At 53.5% G+C, this 27,113-nt stretch overlaps 1 protein-coding gene and 1 long non-coding RNA gene across 3 annotated transcripts in view; one reads left to right on the plus strand and one right to left on the minus strand.

The window, feature by feature from the left end:
- Window positions 1-4,542, plus strand: LOC138401105 (uncharacterized). Its single transcript, XR_011236416.1, has 3 exons — window positions 1-450; window positions 805-3,353; window positions 4,486-4,542. It is a non-coding gene; the product is annotated as an uncharacterized lncRNA (long non-coding RNA).
- Window positions 3,971-27,113, minus strand: part of PEDS1 (plasmanylethanolamine desaturase 1) — a 25,257-nt gene continuing 2,114 nt past the window's right edge. The window contains exons 2-6 of one of the 2 annotated variants that reach the window (XM_069496380.1): window positions 20,997-21,116; window positions 11,116-11,198; window positions 9,784-9,928; window positions 8,372-8,584; window positions 3,971-5,917 (exon numbers count right to left, since the gene is read on the minus strand). In XM_069496380.1, the coding sequence (XP_069352481.1) occupies window positions 5,796-5,917; window positions 8,372-8,584; window positions 9,784-9,928; window positions 11,116-11,198; window positions 20,997-21,116 (683 nt within the window). In that variant the 3' untranslated portion in view covers window positions 3,971-5,795. Of the gene's footprint in view, window positions 5,918-8,371; window positions 8,585-9,783; window positions 9,929-11,106; window positions 11,199-20,996; window positions 21,117-27,113 lie in introns of both variants that reach the window. The other variant, XM_069496378.1, reaches the window with a different exon arrangement.

A 27,113-nucleotide genomic window follows, 5' to 3' on the forward strand; every position in this document is an offset into this window, starting at 1 on the left:
AAAAAATGCAGGTCGGGTCCATCCCAAAGTTGGAAGGCTCTGCAGCTGTAAAAAGGAATAAGGAAGTTTTCTGAGCATAGTGTCAATAATAACACTATCTCCAAAATATGTTGTGGGCGAGAAGGAAAACTTCTCCTTTGTCCCCAGAAAGTTTGATGGAAGAACAACTCACAATAAGGCAGATTACTAAGAGAAAGAGATTACAAATTTATTTACCAGGTGCAGGGGGAGAATCACAGAATGATTACCTAATATTCCAGTGGGGTCCAGAAATTTATATACCCTCACTTTAGAGGGGAGGAGGAGATGAGGGATACAAGTAATTCTGTTTAGGGACAATAAATGGTTACTAGGGAGGATGAATGGATACTTCGGACAAGGAATGGATGGTGGGAAACAGATTGACTTCTAAATGATTCTGTTTGGAAATGAAATTAGCCTGAGAGACAGGTATTATCTTTTTTTTTTTTTTTTTTTTTTGAGACAGAGTCTCACTCTGTTGCCCGGGCTAGAGTGAGTGCCGTGGCGTCAGTCTAGCTCACAGCAACCTCAAACTCCTGGGCTTAAGCGATCCTACTGCCTCAGCCTCCCGAGTAGCTGGGACTACAGGCATGCACCACCATGCCCGGCTAATTTTTTGTATATATATATATTTTAGTTGTCCATATAATTTCTTTCTATTTTTAGTAGAGACGGGGTCTCGCTCTTGCTGGTCTCGAACTCCTGACCTCGAGCGATCCACCCGCCTCGGCCTCCCAGAGTGCTAGGATTACAGGCGTGAGCCACCGCGCCCGGCCGAGACAGGTATTATCTTTTAAATGGGTTGGGCAAGGTCTGGTTGCATTTTTGATCTTTTTTCCTGCAGTATATTGAGGTAACTGGGAGGGGAAGGAAAGACAATTGTTTTTTGATGGTTTGTGCGGATAGAGGCAAAGCCCCTTCCAACGCCTGTTGATTTCTAAGAGCCTTTAATTCAAAATATTCTTTATACCAGGGAGCCATATTTTGGGGTGAAATTCCCTGCGGTCCTTCAGTGTTAAAGGAAAAAAGGCAAGGTGCAGGGCTGTGTGCATAAAATCCTATTGTGTGAAAAAGGTGGGGGCAGACATGCCTCTGTGCCCATATAAGGGACTTGCAAGGGTCCGTGGAAGCGATGGCCTCTAAGGAGGGGAACTGAGGGCTTGGGGACACATGAATCGGGGAGCAATTTACTCTTCACTTGAGACCAGGGAGGGGTTGGTAACTTTTTTTGAAAAGGGCCAGATAGTAAATATTTTAGGCTTTGTTGGGCCATTTGGTCTCTGAGGCAGCCATTCAAATCTGCTGCTGCAGTGCAAAAGCAGCCTGGGACACTATGTAAATGAGTGGGCATGGCCATGTGCCAATTAAACTTTACAAACACCACCGAAATGAAATTTGACTTCCCGTGTTGGGAAATATGCCCCTCCTAATCATTTAAAAAAGTATAGGAACTATAGGAAAACAGGTAGGCTGGCCAGGCGCGGTGGCTCATGCCTGTAATCCTAGCACTTGGGCGGCCGAGGCAGGAGAATCGATTAAGCTCAGGAGTTCGAGACCAGCGTGAGCAAGAGTGAGACCCCCGTCTCTACTGAAAAAATTAGCTGGACAACTAAAAATATATAGAAAGAATTAGCTGGGCATAGTGGCGCATTCCTGTAGTCCCAGCTACCCAGGAGGCTGAGGCAGGAGGATTGCTTGAGCCCAGGAGTTTGAGGTTGGTGTGAGCTAGGCTAACGCCACGGCACTCTAGCCAGGGTGACAGAGTGGGACTCTGCCTCAAAAAAAAAAAAAAAGAAAGAAAACAGGTAGGCTGGATTTGGCCCACTGGCCGGAGCCAGCTGACCCCTGCTCTAGCCCCTTTTGTATTGTTTGATACTTACTCTTTACCTTATGCATGCATTACCTGTTGCAAAATAATATTGAAAAGGGTAGCTTGAAAATTTTTGGTTTATCAAAAGGGGTAGGGTTAACGTTGGGGCAGGTGACTGGAGGCGTGTGCCCAGATCCCTCTAAAAAGAAATGAGCACAGAGAGGGATATGTGACATTCCCAGGTCCAGCTGGAACCCCATCTGTTTGCCCTGCATGCCACCTACCCTGCTCCGCCACCAGATAGCAGCACATGCCCACCTAAAACCAAGCCATCCCTCACCAGCTGGGAGGCTATGCACAGAAGTTGACCCATGCACCTATTTTATTTTGCCCATAGTATGTTTTAAACGTGGAGTCTGCGTTTTTAAAATCTGGCTTTCTGGCTCCTCTTTAACCAACTGGTGTGAGTAGCAGCTGCCCTTTCAGGCCCAAGGTCTCCAGGTCATCCCAGTCCCCAGCGTCAGCTGCCGTTTCTCACACGTCTCCTAGTGGACACATTTCCCCCTTGCCACCTGCCTCACCTCCCTCTCTCAGTAAGAGTGTTAAAGCACAAGGGCTCTGGTTCAGGCCTGGGCTCAAGTCCTGGTTCTGCCACCTACCAGCTCTGTGACCTTGGGCATGTCACATTACTTATGTGTCAGTTTCCTCATCTGCAAATGGTGCTAAGAGCACTCACTTTTCAGAGCTACACAAACTGCTGATGGGACCTGGGCCAGAGCTCTCTGCACAGTCTGGCATGGGATAAGTGTTCAGTAAATATGAAGTGGCATTTTTCCATCTGGCCCTCATGACACTTGTTCACAAGCCCCTGATTTCACAAGTGGCCCCAGCACTCAGACCCAATGCATACCTTCTTCTGGTTTTAAAAAGAATTTTTTTCCAGCCCCCTGGATTCAGAAGTGAAATGGTCTTAGTTTGACGCCTGGCTCTGCCATTACTAGCTGTGGAACCTTCGGGAAGTCACTTTGCCTCTCTGGACTCAGGCTGGGTTTTTTTGTTGGCTCCAGCAGAATTGACAGACTGGTAGGGCCTGGAAGCCAACCTTATCCCGCTGAGGCTGCTCATCTGGTCTCCCTGAAGAAGAGTTTGGCTGTCTGCTCCATCCACCAGCCTTCTTTTATTTTATAACAACACCTTAATTTTTTCCTGGGACCCTCCCTCCCTCCTCTGGCTTGGAAAGGGTTGATCCCACTTCTGCAACTCCAGGTGGACTTCAGACCTGGCCAATAGAACATTTCTCTCACATACCCCTCACCCTTTGGCCAAGGTGATTGGGTCAGGGAGAGGCACATGACCCAACCCAGGCCAACTGGAGTCTGGGACTTTCACTGCAACAGCTGGAAAGGCTCTTGCCACTGAGCTTGCTGAGCTGGTTCAGTGAGTCTCAAGTCAGAGAACAGAGCTAAGAGAGAAACCAAGTTCTGATGAATCAGGTGAGCCCCTGGGTCCTGCCAAACCTCAGGTCAGAACCATGTGTGGACTTCTCAGTTTTATGAGCTTATGTAATTATTTTAGTGATTCATTTTTGGTTTAGTTTTCTGTCATTTCTATCATTCTAATGCCCTTCCTTTTGTGGTCCCCCAGACAGTCACAAATCCAAAGTGGCAGGCAAATTTTAAGGAAAATAAAGTTATGGCTCACATTTTTAAAAATAAATGCCATGGCCGGGCGCGGTGGCTCACGCCTGTAATCCTAGCACTCTGGGAGGCCGAGGTGGGCGGATCGTTTGAGCTCAGGAGTTCGAGACCAGCCTGAGCAAGAGCGAGACCCCATCTCTACTAAAAATAGAAAGAAATTATATGGACAGCTAAAAATATATATAGAAAAAATTAGCCGGGCATGGTGGTGCATGCCTGTAGTCCCAGCTACTCGGGAGGCTGAGACAGGAGGATCGCTTGAGCTCAGGAGTTTGAGGTTGCTGTGAGCTAGGCTGACGCCACGGCACTCACTCTAGCCTGGGCAACAGAGTGAGACTCTGTCTCAAAAAAAATAAAATAAAATAAAATAAAATAAACACCATGTTTGCAACTGCACCGAAGAATCTTTTATCATTTCCTGGTTCCAACAGGTTTTCTTTTCTCTGGCTAAACTATCTAGCCTAGACTAGGTATTCATTGTAATGTCTGTGGTGTTCGCCACAAAGCCCAGTGCCTGGCACACAGGAGGCGTCTTGCAATTACTTGCTCAGTGAGTGAACAAGTTACTTACTCATCCAAGATGTCCAGAGGCCCCTCACGCAGCCTGTGAGAGGCCCTGAGTCCCTGTTTCCCAACCCCACCATCCACTTTCCCCTGCTCACTGTAGTCCAGCCACACTGACCACCTCACTGTCCTTAAAAATCCCAGGCTTCTCCCTGATGGTCTAGTGGCTAGGAAATCAGACTGAAAACAAACAAACAAACAAAGCCCAAGCTGCTTCTCGTCTCAGGGCCTTTGCACTTGCTGGCCCATCAAGAGCCCAAGTCTCAGCTCAGTGTCACCTCTTCAGAGGCCCTCCCAGACCACCCTGCTTCTCCGCTTCTTTGATTTTCTTCACAAATCACCACCTGAATTTCCATGTGCATTTATTTATGTTTATTGTCTCTCTCTCCCCAGGAGGGCAGCTCCACCAGGGCAGGTCCTTGTCAGACTGTTCACCACTGTACCCCAGTGTCCAGGACAGAGCCTGGCACACACCGGGTGTCAATAAACATCTGCTGAAGGAATTCACAAATAGGGCTCAGCCATCATTACTTTATCATCATGAAGACATGGAAGGCCACTCTGCACCAAATGGGGGTCCCCTCCAAAAGAGCTTGGAGCAGATGTCAACATTGTTTCACTATCAGATGACAAACCCTCATCCTGAGGCCCGGGTTGGGGGGAGCTAGGAATCGGGAGGGAGCGAGGCCTGGCTCCCTCTGGCTCCTTAACACCGCGCCCACCCCAGCCCAGCCAACCAGGAAACATCATGAGGCAGCTAAGGTTAAGTAAGACTCTTGCTGCTTTGTTATAAATATATTATGTGCATCCAAAACATGACATTAAAATATTACTCCGTGTTACAGAAAAGATATTAAGGCTTTCTATTATTTACATTAAACAAGCAAGCACCTTTAAAAAAAAAAAAAAAAACAAAAAAGCCCCACTCTTCCTTCTCTGACATAACCTGGCCAGAGGGGATACTGCGTCCTCTTCCAAATGACCAAGACCCTTTGCAGGGACTGTGCCCTGTGAAGACATCCTTGTATTGGAAATATCAGCTCTGGCTAGAATCATGTGGGCAGATGGGGGTGGGGGCAGCGGAGAAGGGGTCCGGACTTGGGCCGGAGATTCCGGCCTCTTCTGGCAGGCGGCCTTCCGGCCCTTGCTGAGCTTTGCCATTCATTTTGGGGTGGACAGGCTAGGCTGGAGGCGGTGGTTGGGGCTGTCCACTGACTCAGGCCTCCAGGATCAGTTTGCCATGGCGGGACAGTGCTCCAGGGACACCTAGGTGTGCCTGGCGGCTCCCTGACCACTGGGGCCAGACAAGGAGAGACAGACAGAGGCAACTTAGTGGCCCCAAACCCAGCCACACCGAAGGGCTGCCCAGCAGGGCACGGGGCAGAGTATAGGGAGTTCGTGAGCCACCTCTCTACCCAAGGGACGGCTGGCAGGGCGGGGCTCCCTTTTCTGCAGAGTCAGGCTTGGCAGACAGAGCAGCTCAGGTGGCTAGGGAGGGGCCAAGGAAAAAAACGAAAAAAGAAAATGATAAATCAGTGGCTCAAGTATTCTGTGTCACGAAGGGTGGGCTGGGGTTGCCTGGGCCCAGCCCAGGAGACGTCCTCTCCACCTGGAGGGGCCAGCTCGAAGAGACTGGAATTTGGCAGATGGCTTCGGTTTGGGGGCTAGGGAAGGTTGGCAACCAGGTGGCAGGCTTGGAGAAGCTATTTGATCTTCTGGGCCCATTTCATGTCATCTGCCCGAGGCTTCTCGCCCGTCAGGGCCTGGATGATGTCCTCCAGGCGTCGCCAGAAGCCTATCTTCTCCAGAGGGTAGTTGAGCCAGCCTGCAGTAGAAAGAGCACCGGGAGACTGAATGGGGAGCAGGAGTCGAGGGGATGTTGGATATTGGGAGAAAGCTGGCCCTAACTGGGGCAGGGGGCCTAACAAGGGGTGATTCTGCAGAGGGCAGGGAGCAGGGACCAACCAAGGAGTCTGGGAATGGAGGCCTCCCACTAATGGTCTTAGGGCCACATGGAATGACTCCATTTTCCCATTCATTCACTTCTTTTTTTTGTTCCTTTTTTTTTTTTTTTGAGACAGAGTCTCACTCTGTTGCCCCGGCTAGAGTGAGTGCCGTGGCGTTAGCCTAGCTCACAGCAACCTCAAACTCCTGAGCTCAAGCGATCCTCCTGTCTCAGCCTCCCGAGTAGCTGGGACTACAGGCATGTGCCACCATGCCCGGCTAATTTTTTCTATATATATTTTTAGCTGTCCATATAATTTCTTTCTATTTTTAGTAGAGATGGGGTCTCGCTCTTGCTCAGGCTGGTCTCGAACTCCTGAGCTCAAACGATCCGCCCACCTCGGCCTCCCAGAGTGCTAGGATTACAGGCGTGAGCCACCACGCCCGGCCTTTTGTTCCTTTTTAAGAAATGGGGTCCCGCTCTGTCGCCCAGGCTGGACTGCAGTGCTGCAATCATAGCTTACTGCAACCTCAAACTCCTGGGCTCAAGTGATCCTCCTGCCTCAGCCTCCAGAGTAGGTGGGACTAGAGACACGTGCCATCACACCTGGCTAATTTTTAAAAAAATCATTTCTTGTAGAGACACGTTGCCCAGGCTGGTCTCGAACTCTTGGCCTCAAGCAATCCTCCCACCTTGGCCTCCCAAAGTCCAGTGATTACAGGTATTGAGAGTCACTGTGTCTGGCTAAAGTAGCCTAAATTCTTTTTTTTTTTTTTTTTTTTTTTTGAGACAGAGTCTCACTCTGTTGCCCAGGCTAGAGTGAGTGCCGTGGCGTCAGCCTAGCTCACAGCAACCTCAAACTCCTGAGCTCAAGTGATCCTCCTGTCTCAGCCTCCCGAGTAGCTGGGACTACAGGCATGCACCACCATGCCCGGCTAATTTTTTCTATATATATTTTTAGCTGTCTATATAATTTCTTTCTATTTTTAGTAGAGATGGGGTCTCGCTCTTGCTCAGGCTGGTCTCGAACTCCTGAGCTCAAACGATCCGCCCACCTCGGCCTCCCAGAGTGCTAGGATTACAGGCGTGAGCCACCGCGCCCGGCCTAAAGTAGCCTAAATTCTAATCCTTCCACCTGCCTAAATTCTTACATAGCCTAAATTCTAGTCCTTCCAAGAGTGTGAGTTTAGGACATGCAAACATTTTTTGTGGCTCTCAGTTCTGCTTCCAGAAAGACTTAAAAAGAAAAAAAAAGTAGCTGTAATTGATCAAGTACCCACTACACACCAAGTACTTTGTGCCCCGTTTCCGTTCTCACCAGGGCCCCGAGAAGGTGGTGTGTGAAGGAGGGGACCACAGCCCCATTTTGTGGATGAGCAAAGTGATACTCAGGGAGGTTTGTGAGTTTCCTCAAGGCACAGACGGAGGGGCTGAGAGTTACACCTGAGGTGGGCTGACTTGACAGCACCCGACAGACTTGACCTTGAAAGCGGTCCAGTGGCCCATGACCTAGCGTGGCACATGACCTCTTTACTGTTCCTCAACACTGCAGGTGTGTTCCTGCTTCTGGCCTTTATGCTTGCTGCTTCCTTTGCTTGGATCTGTCCCTATTTATCTGCAGGGCCGTTCCCATGCTTCTCCCCTCCCTCTCCCACCGTGCTGTCCCCCAGACCCCGTTCCAGTCACGGGCCTGCTTGCTGTTCCTCAAACACACCAAGCAAGCACATTCCGGCCTCAGGGCCTTTGCACCTACTGTTCTTGCCGGAGTGCCCTTCCTGCAGGGATCTGCCTGGCTTCCTCCCTCAGCCCTGCAGGTCTTTGTTCATTTGTTACTTTCTCAGTGAGGGCTTCCCTGGCCACCCTGGTTAGAAGGCACAGCCCCCATCTCCTTCTCCCACTCCCTGCTCTGTTTTCCTCCACAGCAGTTGGCACCATGAGAAGTACTACATCTTTTATTTATTTTGTCTCGCCCATTAGGTGAGTGCCGCATGGGCAGGGATTTGTGCCTGTGGTGTTCACTGCTGTATCTCAAGCCCGGAGCAGTGCCTGGCACATGGCAGGTGCTCAGTAAGATCTGCTGGATGGACGGGGAGTTGGAGTCACACCACCACGCAGAGGGGGAGGGGGATCTGCTGTCTTATTTACTGCAGTGTCCTCAGCACTGAGAAGAATGTCTGGCACACAGTACGTGCTCAATAACTACACATCCTGAGAGACTGTTCTGGGAGGGCAAGGTCTGCAGGACCTCCCGCTGTGACCCCTGCCCCCCCCACCTCAACACTGGTGTGGCGGCTGGGGTGGGGAAAGCCCATTCCGCGCCACCGGTGGCCCCACCTGTGGTGATGCAGAAGTAGGTCTCATGGGGCGAGACGTGGTGGATGCGATGGTGTTTACGCGGCAGGATGACATGCCAGTCCTGCAGGAGGGTGACCCAGCGTGGCAGCCCGAAGTACGTGTGTGACCACTTGTGGATCTGGTTGGTGAAGGTGCCAAAGATCGTCAGGCAGAAGACGAAGCACTCCCAGGGGTACAGCTGCTCCAGGGCTTCTGCAGGGCAGGGGACAGCGTACCCATGGGGCTGGCACAGCCATCATGCGGGGTGGAGGCCCGCTGCCAACCTGGCCCTCGACACCCACCCCTGGGTGAGCACCCAGGACTCCTCCCGACCTCCCACAGGGCCTCAGGGTTTCCTTCCCACATAACGGAGTAACACAAGGAACAGGAGTGCAGGCTCCGGAGTCGCCAGAGCTGGTTCAGATCCCTGCGCCGACTCTCCTTGGCTGTATGGGATTGGGTTGGTGACTCTCTCTCTCTGAGTCTCAATTTCTCCATCAGTAAAATGGGAGTAAGGCCTTCGGCCAGGTCCCTAGAAGCAGAGCCTGAGACGGCTGCCCTCGTGTGTGACTTATCAAGAGAATCTCTTCAGAAAAACATTTGAGCACTGAGGGAAGTGAGACAGCGGGGGAAGGGCTGAGGGGGCGGAGTCTTATCTCAGCCTGACCCTGGGAGGAGTTCTGGGGCTTTAATGGCTCCACAGAGCTGGTCCCACTCAGAGGTGAAGGGACCGGCCTCTCCAAGGGGAGAGGCGGGACCTCCCCCAGGGAGTCTCCGGAGAAGCCGGGAGCGGTTGGCAGCCACGGGGAAGTGGGTAGGCAGGGTGCCACTGCACCTCTGCCCACAGGGAGGCTGCTCTAAGAATCAGTGGGTATCGGGTTGTTAGAACAGGATCTGGCCTGGCCTCACCTCCACCTGACAGATGAGGTGACTGAGACTCAGAGTGATGAAGTGACTTGCTTTGGGCCAAGTCCCTCCAAAAGTAGGCAGGGCCGAGATCTGAACTCAGGACTGAGTTCATAGCCTATGCTCTCTCTGCTAGACCAAGGGAGCAAAACCAAAAGCCCTCAGGGCCAGGCAGATAGTGCAAATGAACAAGGCGGGTTGGGTGGAGGACAGCAAGGAGCAGTGGGGACTGTGGTAGACTGCAGAGTGTGCATCCTGTCAACCTGTCAAAGCGGGTGGCCACAGCTCAGCTCCTGCCCAGGGAGGAGGTGGGAACAAGGACTCAGGGTGGCCAGATCAATTGTTCAAGAGAATCTGGAAACCCAGATCTTTATGTCAAATATCCCAATTTGCATGAAGACAACCAACAAAAAATATTTTAAAACACCATGAGGGGCCAAACACACAACACAAGTCTCTGTCCCTGACAGCCCCCTCCTGGCCCATCACCAGCTGGCGTGCCTCACCAGGACTCTGGGTGCAGAACTTGTAGGCCATGTTTAGCAGTGGCAGCAGAGTCACCAGGCAGTTGTCCCCATTGGTCTCGATGAAGTCGTGCCGCGTGATAGCCGTTGGGTCGATGTGGTGCTCCCGGAATGGTCGAATGAAAGCCTGGGTAGGTTGGAGATGGAGATATGGCCCAGACAGTCAGCCCCTGGTGGGCACCTGCCCTCCCCAACCCCCAGAATACCCTCGTCTTGGGCTCCCCTCCCAGCTTTGCTCCTACGGTTCACTCCACCTGGGACGCCCCAATATTCCCACCGGCCACTGACACAGACCCCACCCGGCCTTCAGGCTCTAGGTCTAGCAGCTATAGTGGAGGATGAGTTGAAATGGCTGTGGCAGGGACCTTGGGCTGGTACTGCCCCCCTCTGGGCCTCAGTCTCCCCACCTGTGCTGTGAGGGAGCTTGGGGACAACCTCTACCCTTCTTCTCCACCCTACGGCAGTTGAGGAGGCCCCTTGAGGTAAGAGGTGGGACCCTCTGTCTCCCCAGCACCTGAGCCCCTCCTTAACTTCTCTTAGCACAAGCTGTTCTGATAGGGCTGATTCCGCCCCCTGGCCAAGAGAGTGCATGTGACCTAGGCCTGGCCAATCAGAGCCTACCATCCCTCTGGGCACAACGACCTGCTGAGGGGACCCAAGCTGGGCCAATGGGAGTGAGCCATGGGACTTTCGCTGTAACTATGGGAAAGGAGAAATTCTCTTCTCCTGGAAGGAGGGAAAGGAGAAGTTTTCTTTTTCTGGGAACTGGGAGGATGGATACCTAGGCAACCAGGAGCCACCTTGGCCACCTCAGCGGGGGAAAGTAGAGACAGAGGTGGAGAGACTGAGTCTGAAGAATATGGTCTGTCTGCCCCTGGACCCAGCCATGCCTTAATTTGGCTCCAACTCTGAATTTTCAGTTACATGAATCAGTACCCTTATTTGCTATTCTAAGCCAGTTTAGAATAGATTTTCTGTCACAACGAAAAAAGTCTAATATAAGATAAAATCCAATTAAAACAAACAGTGAGGTGCAGTAGAGGCGGCAATGGAAAAACAAGACATGGCCCCCAAATTCAGTGAGTTCTGGTGAGGCAGGCACACATCGAGCTCTCTGACCATCCCAAGCCTGATACTTTTGCTTCCACAAAACCTCAAGGGATTCCTGTTCTAGTCTTGCAGGGCCGGCATGAGGGACAGGTTGGAATAATGGGGAAACTGACGCATAGAGAGGAAAGGGGACTCATCCACAGTCATGCAGCCCAACCTCCTTCTGGAGGAGTTGGGCTGGATCCACATACGCACCTTCCCCACAATGGGCAGCTCCACGGAGCCCCACGTGTCGGCACCCCAGTGCACCAGGCCAGACAAGAAGTCGGCAATGAGAGCCCCTGCAACTGTGGACAAGAAGAGGGTGAGCTGGGGGTAGGGGGACATGTGGAAGGACATCCCTGCCCCCCTCGCAATCAGGGAGTCACTCATTCATTTACTCACTTGCCTGCTCATTTACTCATTTGTTAGGGGACAAAACATTTCTACTTGGGATGTTTTCTTCCCTAAAGATGGCACCTCAGGCAGAATACTCCTGCCCCATCTGCTCCTTACTTCCTCTGCCCCGGGGGGATGCTTGGACTCCTCTGTTGGGGAATCTGGAGAGCATAAACTGGGCATGCTCAGATCAGCCCAACCTTTCCTTGTTAGGGGGTGGCTGTCCCCTTCTTTCTGCTTTGCAGACTCACTCCACATGGGGAAGTCTGCTCTGTGCTGGTGCTGCCTGTGACCTGCAGCAGTGTCCTTCTGGGCTTGGTGTTAGGAAGCACCTTACCTGCAGATAGAAGCCACACCCCAACTTAGCTTTTATCAGCAATAAACCTGATAATTTGGTCCCCAGCAGCCTTTTCCTTGCCTTTGCTATTAATCTGTTCCGAACTGGAGTGGAGTCCCCTCAGAGACTCCCAGCACTATTCACTTACGTGAGGGTTCAGCGTAACACAGGAGTTTAAGAGCTGTTAGATGTGGACTCAAATTCCAGCTCTGCCACTCACTAGCTGTGTGGCTTTGCACATATTACCTAACCTCTCTGTGCCCCAGTTTCCTCTTGTAAGACAGGAGTGATGATGACTAACAAAAACATTGTGGCCACCATTTACTGAGCAGTTTTTCAAAGCCAGGCACGAGTGCTTTACATGCTAGATCTCAGTGCATTTTCACCATCTGTTAGAAGTTGGTACCATTTTTATTCCCACTTTGTAGAGGTGGAAACTGAGGCTTGAAGAGCAGAAGTGACTGGGCTGAGGTCACACACATGACAAGTGGCACAGGATGTACCTCTTAACAGCAGGATGTACCACCACCATTGTATACATGGGGAAACTGAGGCTGAGTAGCCAGCAATCTGCCCAAGGAACCACCCCAGTGCTGCCTCCGTCACTCGCTGCAGGCCAGCACTACTGGCTCATTCCCTTTCTCTGGCAACCCCTTCCATGCCTCTGGGTCTTTGCATTTCCTGTTCCCTTTGCCTGGAACATTCTTTCTTAAGATTCAACACAGCTCACTCTCTTTCCTCCTTTAGGTCTTTATGCAAATGTCCTCCCTGGACACCTGATCTAAAATTGTAACCGCCTTATCTTCCAGCATTTCCTATCTCCTGTCTTTATTTTTCTCCAAGCACTCAGCGCCTTTGACTTCTCTTTGGCTGGTTTATCATTTCCTACCACAAGGATGTCAGCTCCACAGGGGCCAAAGCTTTATTCTCTTTTGCTGATGCCTGAATCCTGGTTCCTGGCACCTAACGGGAACTCAGTAAAGCACCCAGTGCCTGGCACACGGTAAGCCCTCTGTACATGTTACTGTTGTTATTCAGTCACTTCATTAACCAGGCAGCATTCTGTGAGGACCTACTGTGTGCCAAGCTCCAGGCCAGACACTGAGCTCTCATCTACCGGAAGGATGTCAGGGTTGGGGGGGCGGGTGTTGTAAAACCCAGCAGGGGATGAAGGCAGTGTGAGTGATGACACATGCAGCCCCCTGGCTCGTCACGTGTGGCTTCAGGCAACCCCCCCCTCCCTGCCCCTCCCCAGACTGTTTCTCTGTTGAACTGGTTGTTCAAGGCCCAGGTTCTGAGTTCTGCTGGGCCCCTCAGCCCCTGGCTGACAGGGGACCAGGGCCTTGGGGCACTGTGGAGGCTGCAGAAAAGCCCCTGGATACCTCCCTGGGGAGAGGACTTGCAACTGAGAAGAGAGTGAGCACGTGGGTCACTGTGGACAAGCAGTTCTGCTGGCCACGCCCGAGGGAAGGGGCAGCTGCTGAATGCAGACCTTCCAGAGGCCCCAGAGCATCCACCACACAAACGCCTCGCATGGGGGGTGTGGTGGGGATGACACGGCTTCATGCGGGCACCTGCGAGTTCCTGGTGGTAAGGGCGGGAGGGCAGGTGGGGGCATGTAGCAGCTGTACCTGCTGGCACGTGGAAGCCAAAGGACAGGCTAAAGGTTGTCACTGTGTGGTGGCTGGCTGGGCAGCCCTGCCCTGGAGAGGATGCAAGGAGGGTGGACCCAGGCTGAGGGCGGGGCCGGAGGGGGGCGGGCAGAACCTTCTGCATTCGCTGCTCCTCCACCCAGCTCCCCACCCTTGCCCTACAGACCCCCGAGCTGGCCCCATCTCAGCCTTCTCACTCAGAGCACAGGTCACCCAAACTCCTGGCTAAAGCCATCCTCCCAGCCAGGCTCTCTTGGTCACATCTCCCTGCTTTATTTCTTTTACTACCTGAAATGGACTCATTTATTGTCCCCACTTCTTGGATGAGATAAGAGGCCAGAGAAGTCTAATCACCATCCGCTAGTCATGTAGCTTCGAAGTGGCAGCTGTGGGATGGGAAGAGGCCTGCCTACCTGCTTCCCCAGCCAGCACCCTTTCGTGCCCTTAAACTGCACTGCAGTAGGCCCGGGGCATTAGTGCTCCTACCGCGTGCCGTGGGATGCTGCGTGTGCACTGCCTTTGTCTACCGGGAGGGACTGTGTGGAGGCTGTGTGGCCAAGAGCCATGGCAGAGCTAGATCAATTATTGGGGGCCTCGTCTCTCGATACCATATTGCTGTGTGACCCCGGGCAAGCCCCTTGCCATCTCTGAGCCTCAGCATCGTCACTCGTACAATGAGGTCAGCTGAGGTATCTGCAGCAGCCCTGTCCCACTAACTCTAATGACACCTCCAAATGCTGCCTTTATGTGAGAGAGGTGACTGGATGCCAAGGGGTATGGCCTTGCAGGGATTCACAGTGTAGGTTCCTCATTCCCCGAGTTCTGGGCTCCTGGTGAGAATGGGGCAAGCCCCTTCCCCTCCCCAAACCTTGGTTCATTTTATAAGTGAGTATAATCTGCATGCGGAAAAGGGCACAGGTCACACCTGTGTGACCATCTCTCAGGTCAAGACAGAGATTCTACACCTATATAGAACACAAGGGGTTGGCAAACTTTCTTTAAAGAGCCAGACAGAAAATATTTTGGGCTTTGGAGGTCATGCGGTCTCTGCTGCCGCTACTCAACTCTGCTGTTGTAGTACGAAAGCAGGTATCAACAACAAATGGGGGACAGGCGCGGTGGCTCAGGCCTGTAATCCCAGCACTAAGGGAGGCCGAGGCAGGAGGATCACTTGTGCCCAAGAGTTCAAGACCAACCTGGGCAACATAGTAAGACCTTATCTCTACAAAAAATTTTAAAAATTAGCCAAGCGTGGTGGTGGTGGTGGTGGTGGTGCATGCCTATGGTCCTAGTTATTTGGGAGACTGAGGAGGGAGGATCCCTTGAGCCCAGGAGTTCAAGGCCGCAGTGAGCTATTATCATGCCGCTGCACTCTGCACTCCAGCATCCTGGGCAACATAGTAAGACCCTGTCTCTAAAACAAACAAACAAACAAAAAAAAACAAAACCAAAAAACCAACAAATGGGACTGGTAGCATTCCCATTATACTTTGTTCACAAGTATTTTTGGTTCTCAGTCCCTAGTGGGCTGATGCCTGATATGGAATATTTCTGGCCCCCAGCAGGCTCCCCTGTACGCCCTTCTCACTCCCCTCCCCTGTTCCATGCAACCACGGACCTGCTGGCCATCAGTACAGATTGGTTTTGCCTATTCTAGAACTTCAAATAAATGGATTCATATGTTATGTGCTCTTTGGGGTCTGGCTTCCTTTGCTAGTGGAATGCTTCTGGAGTCATCCATGGAGTCATGTGTATCAGTTTATCCTTTTGATTGCTGAGTAGTATTTCATCGCCGGGATGTACCATGACGCGTTTATCCATCTGGCTGTTGTTGGACATTAGGGTTGTTTCCCGCCTGGGGCTGTTCTGAATGAAGCTGCAGTGAACATCCAGGTACAAGCCTGTTGTAGACATTTGTCCTCATTTCCTTTGGGTCAAGATGTCAGCTACTTTTTTTTTTTTAACCTGACATTTATTGAGTATTTACAGGAACCAGGCCCTGTGCCAGCATCTTAAATGTTTTATCTCCTTTAATCCCTTGCCTAAACTGCAGCAAGACCAGGCCTGGGCCACATCTTATCTCCTTAATCATCTTAAGCACATAATCCTCACAGGTAACGGGAAGGATGATGATAATAAAAACAATATTGCATTAGAAAAAATATGGCTAACACTGTGTACCTAGTGCTTCATCAGGAGCGTTAAAAGCACATTCCGTCCTGTTCCTGAGTGTGGACTGTGCACAGGCACTTCCTTCCAAAGACAGTTCAGCAGGGGACGGGGAGGAGTCACTCTACAGTGAGAAACCTGTGGTGTGCTAGCTCAGCCAGGTGATCAAAGTCAACAGCACAGTGACCAGTCATGTTGACACGGCGTACTTCCCCTACGGTGTGATGAAATGGCACCGCACCTCTGAGCTCCTCCTCCTCCAAATCCACGAACCCAGTCCACTCACAGGAAAAACATCGGAAGAATCCTAATAGAGGGGCAGCCCACGGAACACCTGACCAGCACTTCTCGCTCGAACCGTCGAGGTCATCGCAAACAAGGAAAGTCTAACAGACAGGAGGTGCTAAAGAGACAGGACACCTAAGTGTGACGTGATATCCTGGATGGGTCTTGGAACACAAGGACATTAGGTAAAAATTGAGGAAATCTGAATCAACTCTGGACTTTGGTTCATACAGATGTATCCACATCTGTGCAAGCCTTGTAACAAATGTACCAAACTAAGGAGAGATGTAAGATGTTAATAAAAGAGGAAGCTGGGTGCCGGGGGTATGTGGGAACTCTCTGGCCTATAATCTTTCTGTAAATTTAAAACTGTTCTAAAAAAATGAAGCCAAAAAATAAAAAAATAAAGCCTATCTTTATAAAGTGCATTATCTCACTTCAAGCCATGGTGACAGGCTCCAACCCATCCCGACTTTCCAGAGAAGGGTCAGGCCTGCCCGGGATCACACGGTGACAGGTGCCAATCAGGACTGCTGGTGAGTAGCCAGAGACCATTGCTAGGGCCAGTCAGGCAGATGTGACCTTAGGTGGCTGAGCCTTCACGGCCAGGTCTGGGGAGGGGAATAGTAACAGGACGTACCTCGCTTAATGGGAGAAGTTAATAAAATGGGCTGCTGTGGGTGAAGTGCTTAGCAGCCCCACCCCCGGGGCTCAGTGAGGACGCCCCAGTCGTCGAAGGCTCCGAGCCTTAGTCTTGCCATTTGTCAAATGACCAGCAGCTGCCCTTTGCAGGCTGCCGAGCAAGTGGGGAGGGATGTGTGCTCTGGACAGATGTCAGGGAGTATTTTGGGGGAGGAGCCCTCCCCTGGCTCCGTGATCCCTAGGCCCCTGCAGGTGGCTGTTCCTAGAGTACCAACCCCAGGCCGGCTGCCTGAGGCCCCTTTAATGGGGGCAGGGGTGGCAGACAGGCACACAGAAGCCTCTTTGTCCCAGCTCTAGGGGTGGCTGGCAGCTGGCTCTCCCTGGGGGCAGCTTCGGCCTGGTTACCGCCCCTCCCAGCACAGCACTGGGCTGAGGAAAGGGCTGGGGGGTGACTCACTCCAGGCTACCCTGCCTCACCAGTGACCTTGAGGCAGTCCCTGGGCCCCTTGGGACAGGTCACCCACCCCTGCCCCCTCAAAGGCCTGGCGTGGAGATGGAGAGAGCGGCTGGGAGATGCAGTGAAGCGGCTGCGGGTGAGTCCGTGGGATGCTTTTGCTCACAGACTGCCCTGGGTCCAAATCCTTGTCAAATCCAGACTCTCCACTTCCACCTACCAGGCCGGCCGTGACCGGAGGCCGCATGACTTCTCTGACCTCGCCACGGACCTTTGCACTCTCTGTGCCCTCTGCCAGGGGACACACTCCTTCCGGGACCAATCACAGCCCCTCACTCTTCCTCCAGTCGCCCAAGTGGAACACACAGCTCAGGCCGCCATGGCTGCTCATCTGTTCACCCATTCATTCACGACACTGTCCTTGTCAAGGTCACCAGCGACCTCCAGGTGGCCAAATCAGGCAGTTCCTTTGTCTTGCTAGTCTGCTCAATGGCTGGTCCCGGGCCTCCTGGAACACATCCTCCTCTTGTCCCCAGCAGCCCTCCCCGGCTCTGGAGAGGTTCTCCTCCCACCTCTCCTCTTCTCTCCTTGCGCTCAGCCCCTGGGGGCGCTACTCCAGCCTCTGGGCTTCAAGCGCCATCTCTAACAGATGACCCCTGGACTTCCGACTTCCTGCTGGCCCCGTTCTGGCAGGCACCTCAGGCTTCTCCCCAGGGTAGCTCTGCTACCCTCTCCCCAGCCGTCCAGGGCTGCCTCATCCCTCCCGTCTCGCAGGCCAAAAACCTGGGAGTTTTGCTGACTCTTCCCTCTCTCGCCTCCACAGCGAACCCGGAGCACATCCTGGCAGCTCACTCTTCCTGGCTCATCCGGATTTGGACAACTCATCACCACCCCTACTGCCCCACCTGGGTCTGGGCCACCATCTCCGTGTAGCTGGATCCCTGTGGGCGCCTCCTTCCTGGCCTCTCCACCCCCGGCCACCCATCTTGCAGCATCAGATGACGTCAGCTCCCTGTGGGGAACTCACCAATGGCTTCTCAGAGCCTGTAGAATAAAACCCCGTACCCAGCTCACAGCCCTCAGGCCCTACAGCGTCTGCCCGCGCTGCCTCTCAGCTGCCGCCAACCCCTTTTACTGTGATCAGTTTTCTCCAGCCATGCTGACCTCCTCTATTCCCCAAACAAAAGGGGCACACACCAGCCTCAGGGCCTTTGCACTTGCTGTTTTCTCTTCCTGGAATACCTCTCCCCAAGATATCTCCACAGTCCCTTGGCCCATCTCCTTTGGGTCTCCACACAAATGTCAGCTTTTCGGAGAGGCCTTCCCTGCCTATTCCTTTATCTTGATTTTGCTTCCCAGGGGTGAGTCATGTGTGTCTGTGTTTATTAACTTGACACCCTTTCATGCTTCTGCCTTCCCTGATTTCCAGGGCTTGCCTGCAACACTGGAACCTCTGGGAAGACAGTGAGGAGTAGGGGGCAGGCTCTGCAGGCTGGCATGGTGCCCTCACTGGGGCATGTTAACACCCAAATCAGAGCTACTATTTAAATCGATCAGAGACTGTGCAAACACCACTCTCCGGGGATTGTCTACTGTTATCAGCCCAGGGGCAAGGGTGTGTGACGGGGGAGCTGGCACCACATTTGATGACTTTGCAGCCAGAGATGTACCGGGTCCCTGGCTGGAAGCTCAGGTCCCAACCAGAGAAGGAAGGTGGTGACCCACCCGGGATGCCCACCCTCCTAGCTTGCACAGCTCACACCGGGGCTCTGATCTTGCCGATCCTTTGCCCAGGCTGGGCCTGCTGCCTGGAACACCCTCTCCTCCTGAGGTTAACTGGAGGCTGGACAGCCCTGGTGGTGGAGTGTGTGATCGGAGAGACGGGCAGGTCTGCATTTTTGATTCTAGACTCTGCCGTTGCCTGGGTGTGGGCCAATGGGCAGGTCACTTGGTGTCTCAGAGGATGGTGATCAGAACCTCCTCACTAGGTCGTCACAAAGAGTGAAGAGTGCCCAGTATGGGGCTGGGAGCACAGCAGGTGCTCATAAAACATCCACTGTTAAATGACCAGTGAGGCTGAGGTGCGGTCTTGGCCAGTGGTCTGGCGGGCAGCGCCTTGCCCCACCTCCATGCAGTCACTGGCCTTCTCAGCACCTGTGCACACCTGCATTTTGCCCTCACGACAGCCCCAGGAGGCAGGTACTGCCAGCAGGCTTGTTTTAAACATGTGGAAAATGAGGCTCAGAGATGCAGTGACACTTGCCCAAGGCCACAGAGCCAGGAGGTAGTGGAGCGGGACTTGAATCCAAATCAGGGCAGCTATTTAAATCGATTAGGGGCCTGCTCATAACCATCCTCAGACGAGGCCTTGAGGCTCAGACTGTCCACATTCCTGCCCTTGAATGTGGTACTCTAAGGCAGAGGGGCTGGGGGTGCAGGTCCCTCTTGTGCCTGGGTGGGGCTATGCCTGGCTCCTGTAGGCAGGGCCCAGGCTTCCCGCACTGGACAGGCTAAACTCTCTCCCCTCCAGCTGGGCCGGCCCCCCAGCGCATGCCCACCCCCACCAGGCCCAGATGGCTCAATTGGCCAGCCTGAGCACTATTGGCTTAGGCAGCCAGAATGCTTATAATGAGATTGTGGGAGCTGAATCTTTAGGAAGGACCACGAGGGACCAAGGGCACAGCTGCCCCCTTGGCCTGGGAGCCCAGGACAGGGAGGGGATGGGTGCCCAAGTCACAGGGAAGAGGGGAGCGGTGGCGGGTAGAGGGGAAGGAAACTGAGTCATCTGGGGCCTGGGGTGGAGACACTATCTCAAGAATTACGTTGTGCCTCTGGCTTGAGGTGTGACTCTGAGCTGGTCCCTTCTCTGGCCCTCAGTTTCATCTGGAAAACGATGACAACCTTAGCATCTACCTCCCAGGCTGTGGATGGGTAAGGACTGACTGATGGAAAACACCCAGGAGATAGTAATAAACTGCAGTTTGCTTATTCATTCATTCATTTATTCACTGACTCAATAAATACTGAGTACTGGCTATGTGAATGAAACAGACAAAAATCTCTGCCCTCAGGGAGCTGACATTTGAGTGACAGGAGACAGATGATAAACAAATAAAGAAATACAATTGTATAAGTGTGGGGTGCGGGGATAGTGTGTGACAGGGCTGCTATTTTTTTTTTATTTTTTTGAGACAGAGTCTCGCTCTGTTGCCCGGGCTAGAGTGCCGTGGCGTCAGCCTCGCTCACAGCAACCTCAAACTCCTGGGCTCAGGCAATCCTCCTGCCTCAACCTCCCGAGTAGCTGGGACTACAGGTGCATGCTATGACGCCCGGCTAATTTTTCTGTTTTTAGCAGAGACGGGGTCTCGCTCTGGCTCAGGCTGGTCTCTAACTCCTGAGCGCAAGCGATCCTCCCGCCTTGGCCTCCCAGAGTGCTAGGAACACCGACAGGAGCCACCGCGCCCGGCCAAGGCTGCTATTTCTGGAGGGCAATCAGGAAGGGCCTCCCTGAGCAGAGACCGGGGTGAGGGAGTAAACCGTGTAGATGTCTGTGAGAAGCGAGTTCCTGGCCCAGGGAAGAGCCCATGCAAAGGCCCTGAGGTAGGCGTGTATCAGTGCGTGGTGGCACAGCCAGGCCAGCGTGGCAGGAGCACAGTGGAGTGAGGGCTGACAGGAAGCCTGCGGAGTGGCTGTTTCATCTAAGTGGGCAGCTAAGAGCAGGGGAGTAGTGAGATCTGACAGGATCCCTCTGGCCGTGTGTGGAGGCAGGATGGTAGGCACACAGGTGGAGGCAGGCAGACCAGGGAGCAGGTCCCTGAAACAGTCAAGCAGGAGAGGCTGGTGGCTGAACCAAGGCGGGGACAGTGGAGGCAGGAGTAGTGGCTGGATCCTGCGTGCATTTTGAAAGTAGAGCCAACAGCATTTGCTGATGTCTGGATGTGGAAGGTGAGGAAAAGAGAGGAACCGGGCATGATATCCAGGTTTGGGGCCCAAGTGACAGGACGTAGGGAGGTGCCACTGACTGAGATGGGGACGGGAGGCGGGGCCCCCACAGCATGTACCCGTACACAGGAGAGCACCCCCCACCACACGCACTCGGGTGAGTCATTGGGTAGGTCCCTGCCCCCCTGGGGAAACTGAGGCAGGCAGCGAAGCCTCAGGCACTCACCAACACCCAGTATGACGAGGGGCGTGTGCTCCCAGCGGGCCAGCAGCAGGAGGTGGACCGAGTTGTGGGCAATGAGGCTGAAGCACAGGACCACACAGCACCACTCCTGGAAGCGCTTGCCTGCAGGGAGCAGAGGTGAGAGGTGAGTGTGGACAGGTGGCAAAGGCTGGGGGACCAAAACCAGGTAGAGCTGCGACCCCATGGGGGCTCTCAACTGTGTTCAACATGTCTACCTACAGGGCCAACCACAACCTACCCATTTCACAGATCATACTGCTGAGGCCCAGAGAAGGGGAAAGGCCTGCCCAAGGTCACACGCTCAACACTGGATGCATTAAACCGAGTATGGGACCCTTCAGAGAGCAGGCCCCTGCGCACGGGTCACATGCCCATGAAGCTGGCCCTGTGTATACCAGGTCTTTGGCAGACAGGACCAGAACTCTGGTCTCCCAGGCCCATTCAGCTTCTCTCTGGAGACACCTGAGGCAACTTTAATAAGCTTCTTTTTTAAAAAACCGGAATCTTCATGGCATCACCAATGCCCTTTTGCAGGTAATTATTTGGAGGTAGAGACCTATAAACGGCTGTTAATCCCGGAGGCGCAGACCCTGCCCGACCTCCGTCAAGCAGACTCCAGGCAACGAGCAGGACAAACAGGGCCCTGGGGACAGCGGGGCTCCTAGAAGCATGGCTGTTGTCGGGCTGACTGTGCCAAGCGGGAGTGTGGGCCAGCGAGGCCAGAGCTTCTGACTCTCAAGGCGAGCCAGACATCAGGCAAACTCTCCTATTTAAATGTTGCCACATATTTTTTCCCAGGTAACAAAGCTAAGAGCGGCACGTATTTTTAACAGGCACGTGCGCACGGACAAGCCGATTACCTCACTGCAGCCCTGAGCTGTCAAAACTCAGACTGATTCACGTGGAAGTAACCGGAGTGTCCATCACCTGGGGACTGGCCAAATTAACTCAGTCCAGGGCAACTCTGCAGCCGTCTGCGTGTGGACACGGAGGGATGCCCACGATATACAGGTACGTGCAGAAAGCAAAGTTTCATACAGTAACCATTTATGCAAGAAAAAATTTTTTAAAAATCTGTATAGTTGGCCGGGCGCAGTGGCTCACGCCTGTAATCCTAGCACTCTGGGAGGCCGAGGTGGGCGGATCGTTTGAGCTCAGGAGTTCGAGACCAGCCTGAGCAAGAGCGAGACCCCATCTCTACTAAAAATAGAAAGAAATTATATGGACAGCTAAAAAATATATATAGAAAAAATTAGCCGGGCATGGTGGCGCATGCCTGTAGTCCCAGCTACTCGGGAGGCTGAGACAGGAGGATCGCCTGAGCTCAGGAGTTTGAGGTTGCTGTGAGCTAGGCTGACGCCACGGCACTCACTCTAGCCTGGGCAACAGAGTGAGACTCTGTCTCAAAAAAAAAAAAAAAAAAAAAAAAAAAAAAAAAAAAAATCTGTATAGTTGAGACTGGCCTTTCACTTACTCCTTTTGCATGCACTATCACATCAAAACTTTTTCTTTTAATTGTAAATTAAAATTAAAAAAAAAAAGGGTATAAAAACATGTGAGTGACACAGAACGTGTGACTACACCCCTGGGTATGCCCCAGGCAGCTGCTCCCAAAGGCACAAAAGACCTTTAATAACAATTTTATCATTAGTGTTTAACATCTATGGAGCAGCTACTATGTGTTAGGCACCTTCCAAGGTGACGCCCTATTGCAGATGAGAAAACTGAGGGTCAGAGTGGTCTAGCAAGTAGTGCAAGGGCACCCAGCCAGTCCGCTATGGATCAGGATTCTGTGGCCAGAGGGTCTGGCTCCTAAGACCCTGCTCTCACCCTACTCTGTTCTCTCCTGCTGCCCCTGGTCCCTTGCTCTACCAGCCACCACTGTATTGCCCTGGCAACATCTGTGTTAGGAGCCCAGGCCTGCTAAGCAATGGGACCAAATGGGACCCAGTGAGTGACTAGCCAAGGAGTCAGGGCCAGGGCAGATAAGGAGGGCTCCTCCTGCATCTGTCTTCTCTTCTCTTCAGGGCTTCAAGCCTGAAGAGGCTTCTCCCCCTCTGCACCTGGCTGATCTGACGTGGCTCCTACAGAGCTCAACCTGGAAACCTCCGCCTCCAAAAAGCCATCCATGATGGCTCCTCTGACCCCTGTGCGCCCCCAGCATGGGGCCCATCACTCAGGACTGTGGCCTGTATCTGTTTGTCTTCCCCTACCCGAATGCGAACTCAGGAGGCCAGAACTGTGTCTGGCTCACTCACCAGGGCCCTGGCACTCAGTTGGTACTCAATAAATGCTTCTGGAATGAGCAAATTCCCGGCCACAATCCTAAAGCAAAACTCCAAGGCTTTGTCTCCCTTACCGACGCACTTTGGGAAGGAAGTAAAGGGCTCCCCATTTGTCCCGGCAGGGAAACTGAGGCTCAGAGAGGGGCAGGGCCTTGTCGAGGTCACACAACAGCACGAGGCTCCCAACCCACCCTGAACCAGAACCAGGACAGCTGCCTTCCTCTCGCCCCGTGAAAAGACCAAGCTCAGAAGCAGGAAGGGACATGCCAGAGCCATGTCCCCTTGGTCCCTCTTTACAGAAAAGGACACTGAGGCCCAGAAGGGACAAGGACCCCAAGAGAGGTCACACTGCAGCCGGCCTAGCGCTCCTCTTCCTTGCCCTTAGGCAAGGGCCCCTCTGACCCAGCAGCCCCTGAGAGGGATCCCCATGCCAGACCCAGCAGGGCGCCCACCTCTGCAATTCCTGTTTGTGGCCAGCCTCGGGCTCAGAAGTAGAGAGCCCCAGGGGGGCGGTCTGGGGGGGACAAGAAGCAGAGGAAGTAAAGGACAGGCGAATCCTCCCTGTCAGCATGCAGGACAGAAAATGGGCAGAGCTGACAGCAACATGATCAAATAACAGTTCCAGCAACAATGGCTGACACCCTGGAGGCCTATCCCGTGCTGGGGTACAGGGCATGGCCCACATCACAGATGTCGCAAACCGCTCACTCCGCATGTTTTGCTCAGTTTAAAAAAAAAACAAGCTACATTTTAAAATCATGTAAAATTCCTAGTTTCCTGCTTCCTTTGAGAACACGGGGCTCTGGCCACGCTGGGCCTGGCAGTAGCGGCCGCGCCGATCCGATGGGGCATGAGCTCCAGGGTCACCCTGGTCCTCCCCCTCCCCAGGGCCTCACACTGGGGAGCTTCCCTTGGTGGCAGCCCTGGCCAGGCCCCTGCAGTCCTCTGAGTTTTTGTGCTCAAGGCAGTCTCTCATTCGAGTCTCAGTCCCTCAAGGAAGGAAATGTGTGATCCCATTTTCCAGATAAGGACACTGAGGTGCAGAGCTGGGCTTGGATCCTGGACTCATAAATGGGATGTGCCAGACTGGATGTGCGGGGCTGTCCTGATCCCAAAGATGGCCCAGCTCTCTCCCCACAGCATGGAGAATGTCCCTGAAATCTAAGTATTTTTCCTTCTAAATTCCATCTCTCTTTGGCCTCTGGAACCTGGATCTTTCTGCAGACCAAGTGCCTCAATTCTAATCCATAAAAATTACACAAACAATAATGAGTGGCCTTCACTGAGCACCAAGTATGTGCCAGGCACAGTGCTTACGGGTCCCAGTGATCCCCACACGCACCCCCTGTGAGCTGGGAACCATTTGTCCCATCCTTGAAGGGAAAAACTAGGCCCAGAGAGATGAAGTGACTTGTACAAAGTCACCTGAGGGTCACCAAAGTCACAGCATGGACCATCAGCCTGGCAGGGCCTGTGGAGTCAGACTTTGCAGATGGGCAGACTGAGGCCAGAGGTGGGAGTGTGCTCAAGACACAAGCTGTCCTCTGGCTGGAGGCCCCTGGCTTGGCAAAGGTTGACGATCTGGGCTGAGTTACAGTAGTGACCGCTTGTTGGCTCGGGGAGGGGGCTGTGCTCGAGCAGTGGGCGTGCAGGGCTGGGAGGAGCAGGGAGGCCAAGGGCCAGGCCCCTGCCATCCTGCTTTCTGGCCAAAGACTTGGCCTCCGGCCCGACTCTTCCAGTTCCAGTCAAGCCCCAAATAACCTGCACTTCTGACAGCCTCTGGCCACTAGGACACCCTCAGCCTCAGGGAGATGGGGGGACAAGATGTCGAGAGAGAATGGAGATGAGAGGACGACAGACAGAGGGACAAAGAGAGACAAGAGGGCAGCGATCAAAGAAAGATGAGAAACAGGGACAGGGAGAGAGAGGGAGACAAAGACAAGCGAAAGGGGTGACCAGGGAGGACAGGCACAGAGACAGACAGAAAGCTCGGCCCAGAGTATGGCAGGGACGAGGCCTGGCCAGGGAGGGGCCCCAAGCCTCTGTCCTCGGTTCCTTGGGGGACTGAACCTCCAGGCTGCTTTGGGACTACAGCCCAGGACTCCCACCCACGCCTGACACCTCCACCCTGCCCCTCACCCCACACTGAGTCCCTGTGTCCCTCAAGGCAGGGGACATACATAGTTGTCTAGAGTGGGGGGATGGCTGGATGCAGGACCCTTCGGGAACAGCCGAGAGTGGCACACATGGCCAGGTTTCGGCTGGCACCTCTTGGCAAGCTAGACACCTCGCGGCGTGTCTGTGCAGCTGGGACAGGCCTTGCAAGCTCGCCAGGCCCTGCACGAACCCTGGCGCCTGGCACAAGGTGGGCCGCTGCTGCGAAACTCAAACCCGGAGTAGGCCCTTTATGGCTCCTGAGTCCCACAGGACCAGGCCCCCACTCCTGGGCTGGACACTCAGGACCCCCAGGATCAGGCCGAGGTCACCTCTCTGCCTCACCCCTCTCCATTCCCTCCGCCCCACGCTGCCCTCTGCATACAGCGGGCCCACGCCCTGCACCCGGCAGGCCCTGCATACATGCTGTTCCGCTGACACGGAACGTTTGCCGCCCCCCCAGCCCCCCAGCCCGCATGGCCACCCCTGCTGGCTCACTCCCATAGCGAGGAGTAAGACGCGGAACCCAGGACGCCTCTGCCCTGTGTTCCAGTTCTGGTCCTGCTGCTGACCCACCATGTCACCACGGCAGGTCACTGCGACTCCAAAGGTGGCTGGGTGCTCATGAAGTGCCAGGCACTTCAGGCAGACCAAAGAGACGCAGTCCCTGTCCTCGCCGACCTTCCCATGTGGTGGCGCAGATGTGAGCCTAATCCCAACCAGGACACGCTTCAGGAAGAACACGCGTGTGGTGGGGTGAGGAGCCGTCTTGGCTTCCTGCTCTGTAGAATGGGGTTCCTGTCGGGGGCACCTCAGACAGCTGTGGTGAGGAGGAAATGAGGGCATGTGAGGAAAATGCCCAGCACACAGTCAGTGCTCAATAAATGTCAACTGTGTTAACTGCCATTATTATCCCTGTCAACTGTTACGGTGCCAAACCACCTCTGGCCCCAGGAATCTCAAAAATTCAGCTCCTGGAACCCAGGAATCTCTCCCACTCTTCCCTTGCTCCCTCTGCTCCAGCCCACAGACCTTCAAGATGCTTCCAGAATATGCCAGGGATGCTCCTACCTCAGGGCCCTTGCACCTGCTGCTTCCCTCGTTCCTCAATATCCTCGCAGCTCCCTCCCTCCTGCCCCTCCTCCCTTCAGGTCTCAGTTCAAATGTCACTTGTTCAGTGAGAGCTGAATTGTCCCTCTCTAAAATGTCACCCTTTCCCCAACATTTCACTTCCTCCTTTCCTGCTGCATATTTGCTCCATAGTGCTTGCCACTGTTGGGCGTATGAGATATTTTCCTTATTTATTGAGTTTATTGCCTGGCTCCCTACTAAAATGTCAGCTCCATTTTTTTCTGTCTTGTTCATGGCTGTGCCCCCAGGGCCTAGAAGAGGGACTGGAACTTAAGTGCTCAATATGTATTTGGCGTGATCCCTCATTTTACGGGTCAGGCCCAGAGAGGTCAAGGTACTTCCCCAAGGCCACACAGCCCGGCCAGAGAGAGGCAGAGAGAGGCCTCCTGAAACAAATTTGGAGAAACCAGTTTGGTAAGTGTCCCCCCCTTCCTACCCACCTCCAGGTCAGGAGGAGGTAAGGAGCCTTGACTGCAGGTTTGGGGCACCAGGAGGCTGTCTGCAGCCTCAGATTCCCACACGGCTGTTC

Source organism: Eulemur rufifrons, chromosome 20, assembly GCF_041146395.1.
Source record: "Eulemur rufifrons isolate Redbay chromosome 20, OSU_ERuf_1, whole genome shotgun sequence".
NCBI lineage: Eukaryota > Metazoa > Chordata > Mammalia > Primates > Lemuridae > Eulemur > Eulemur rufifrons.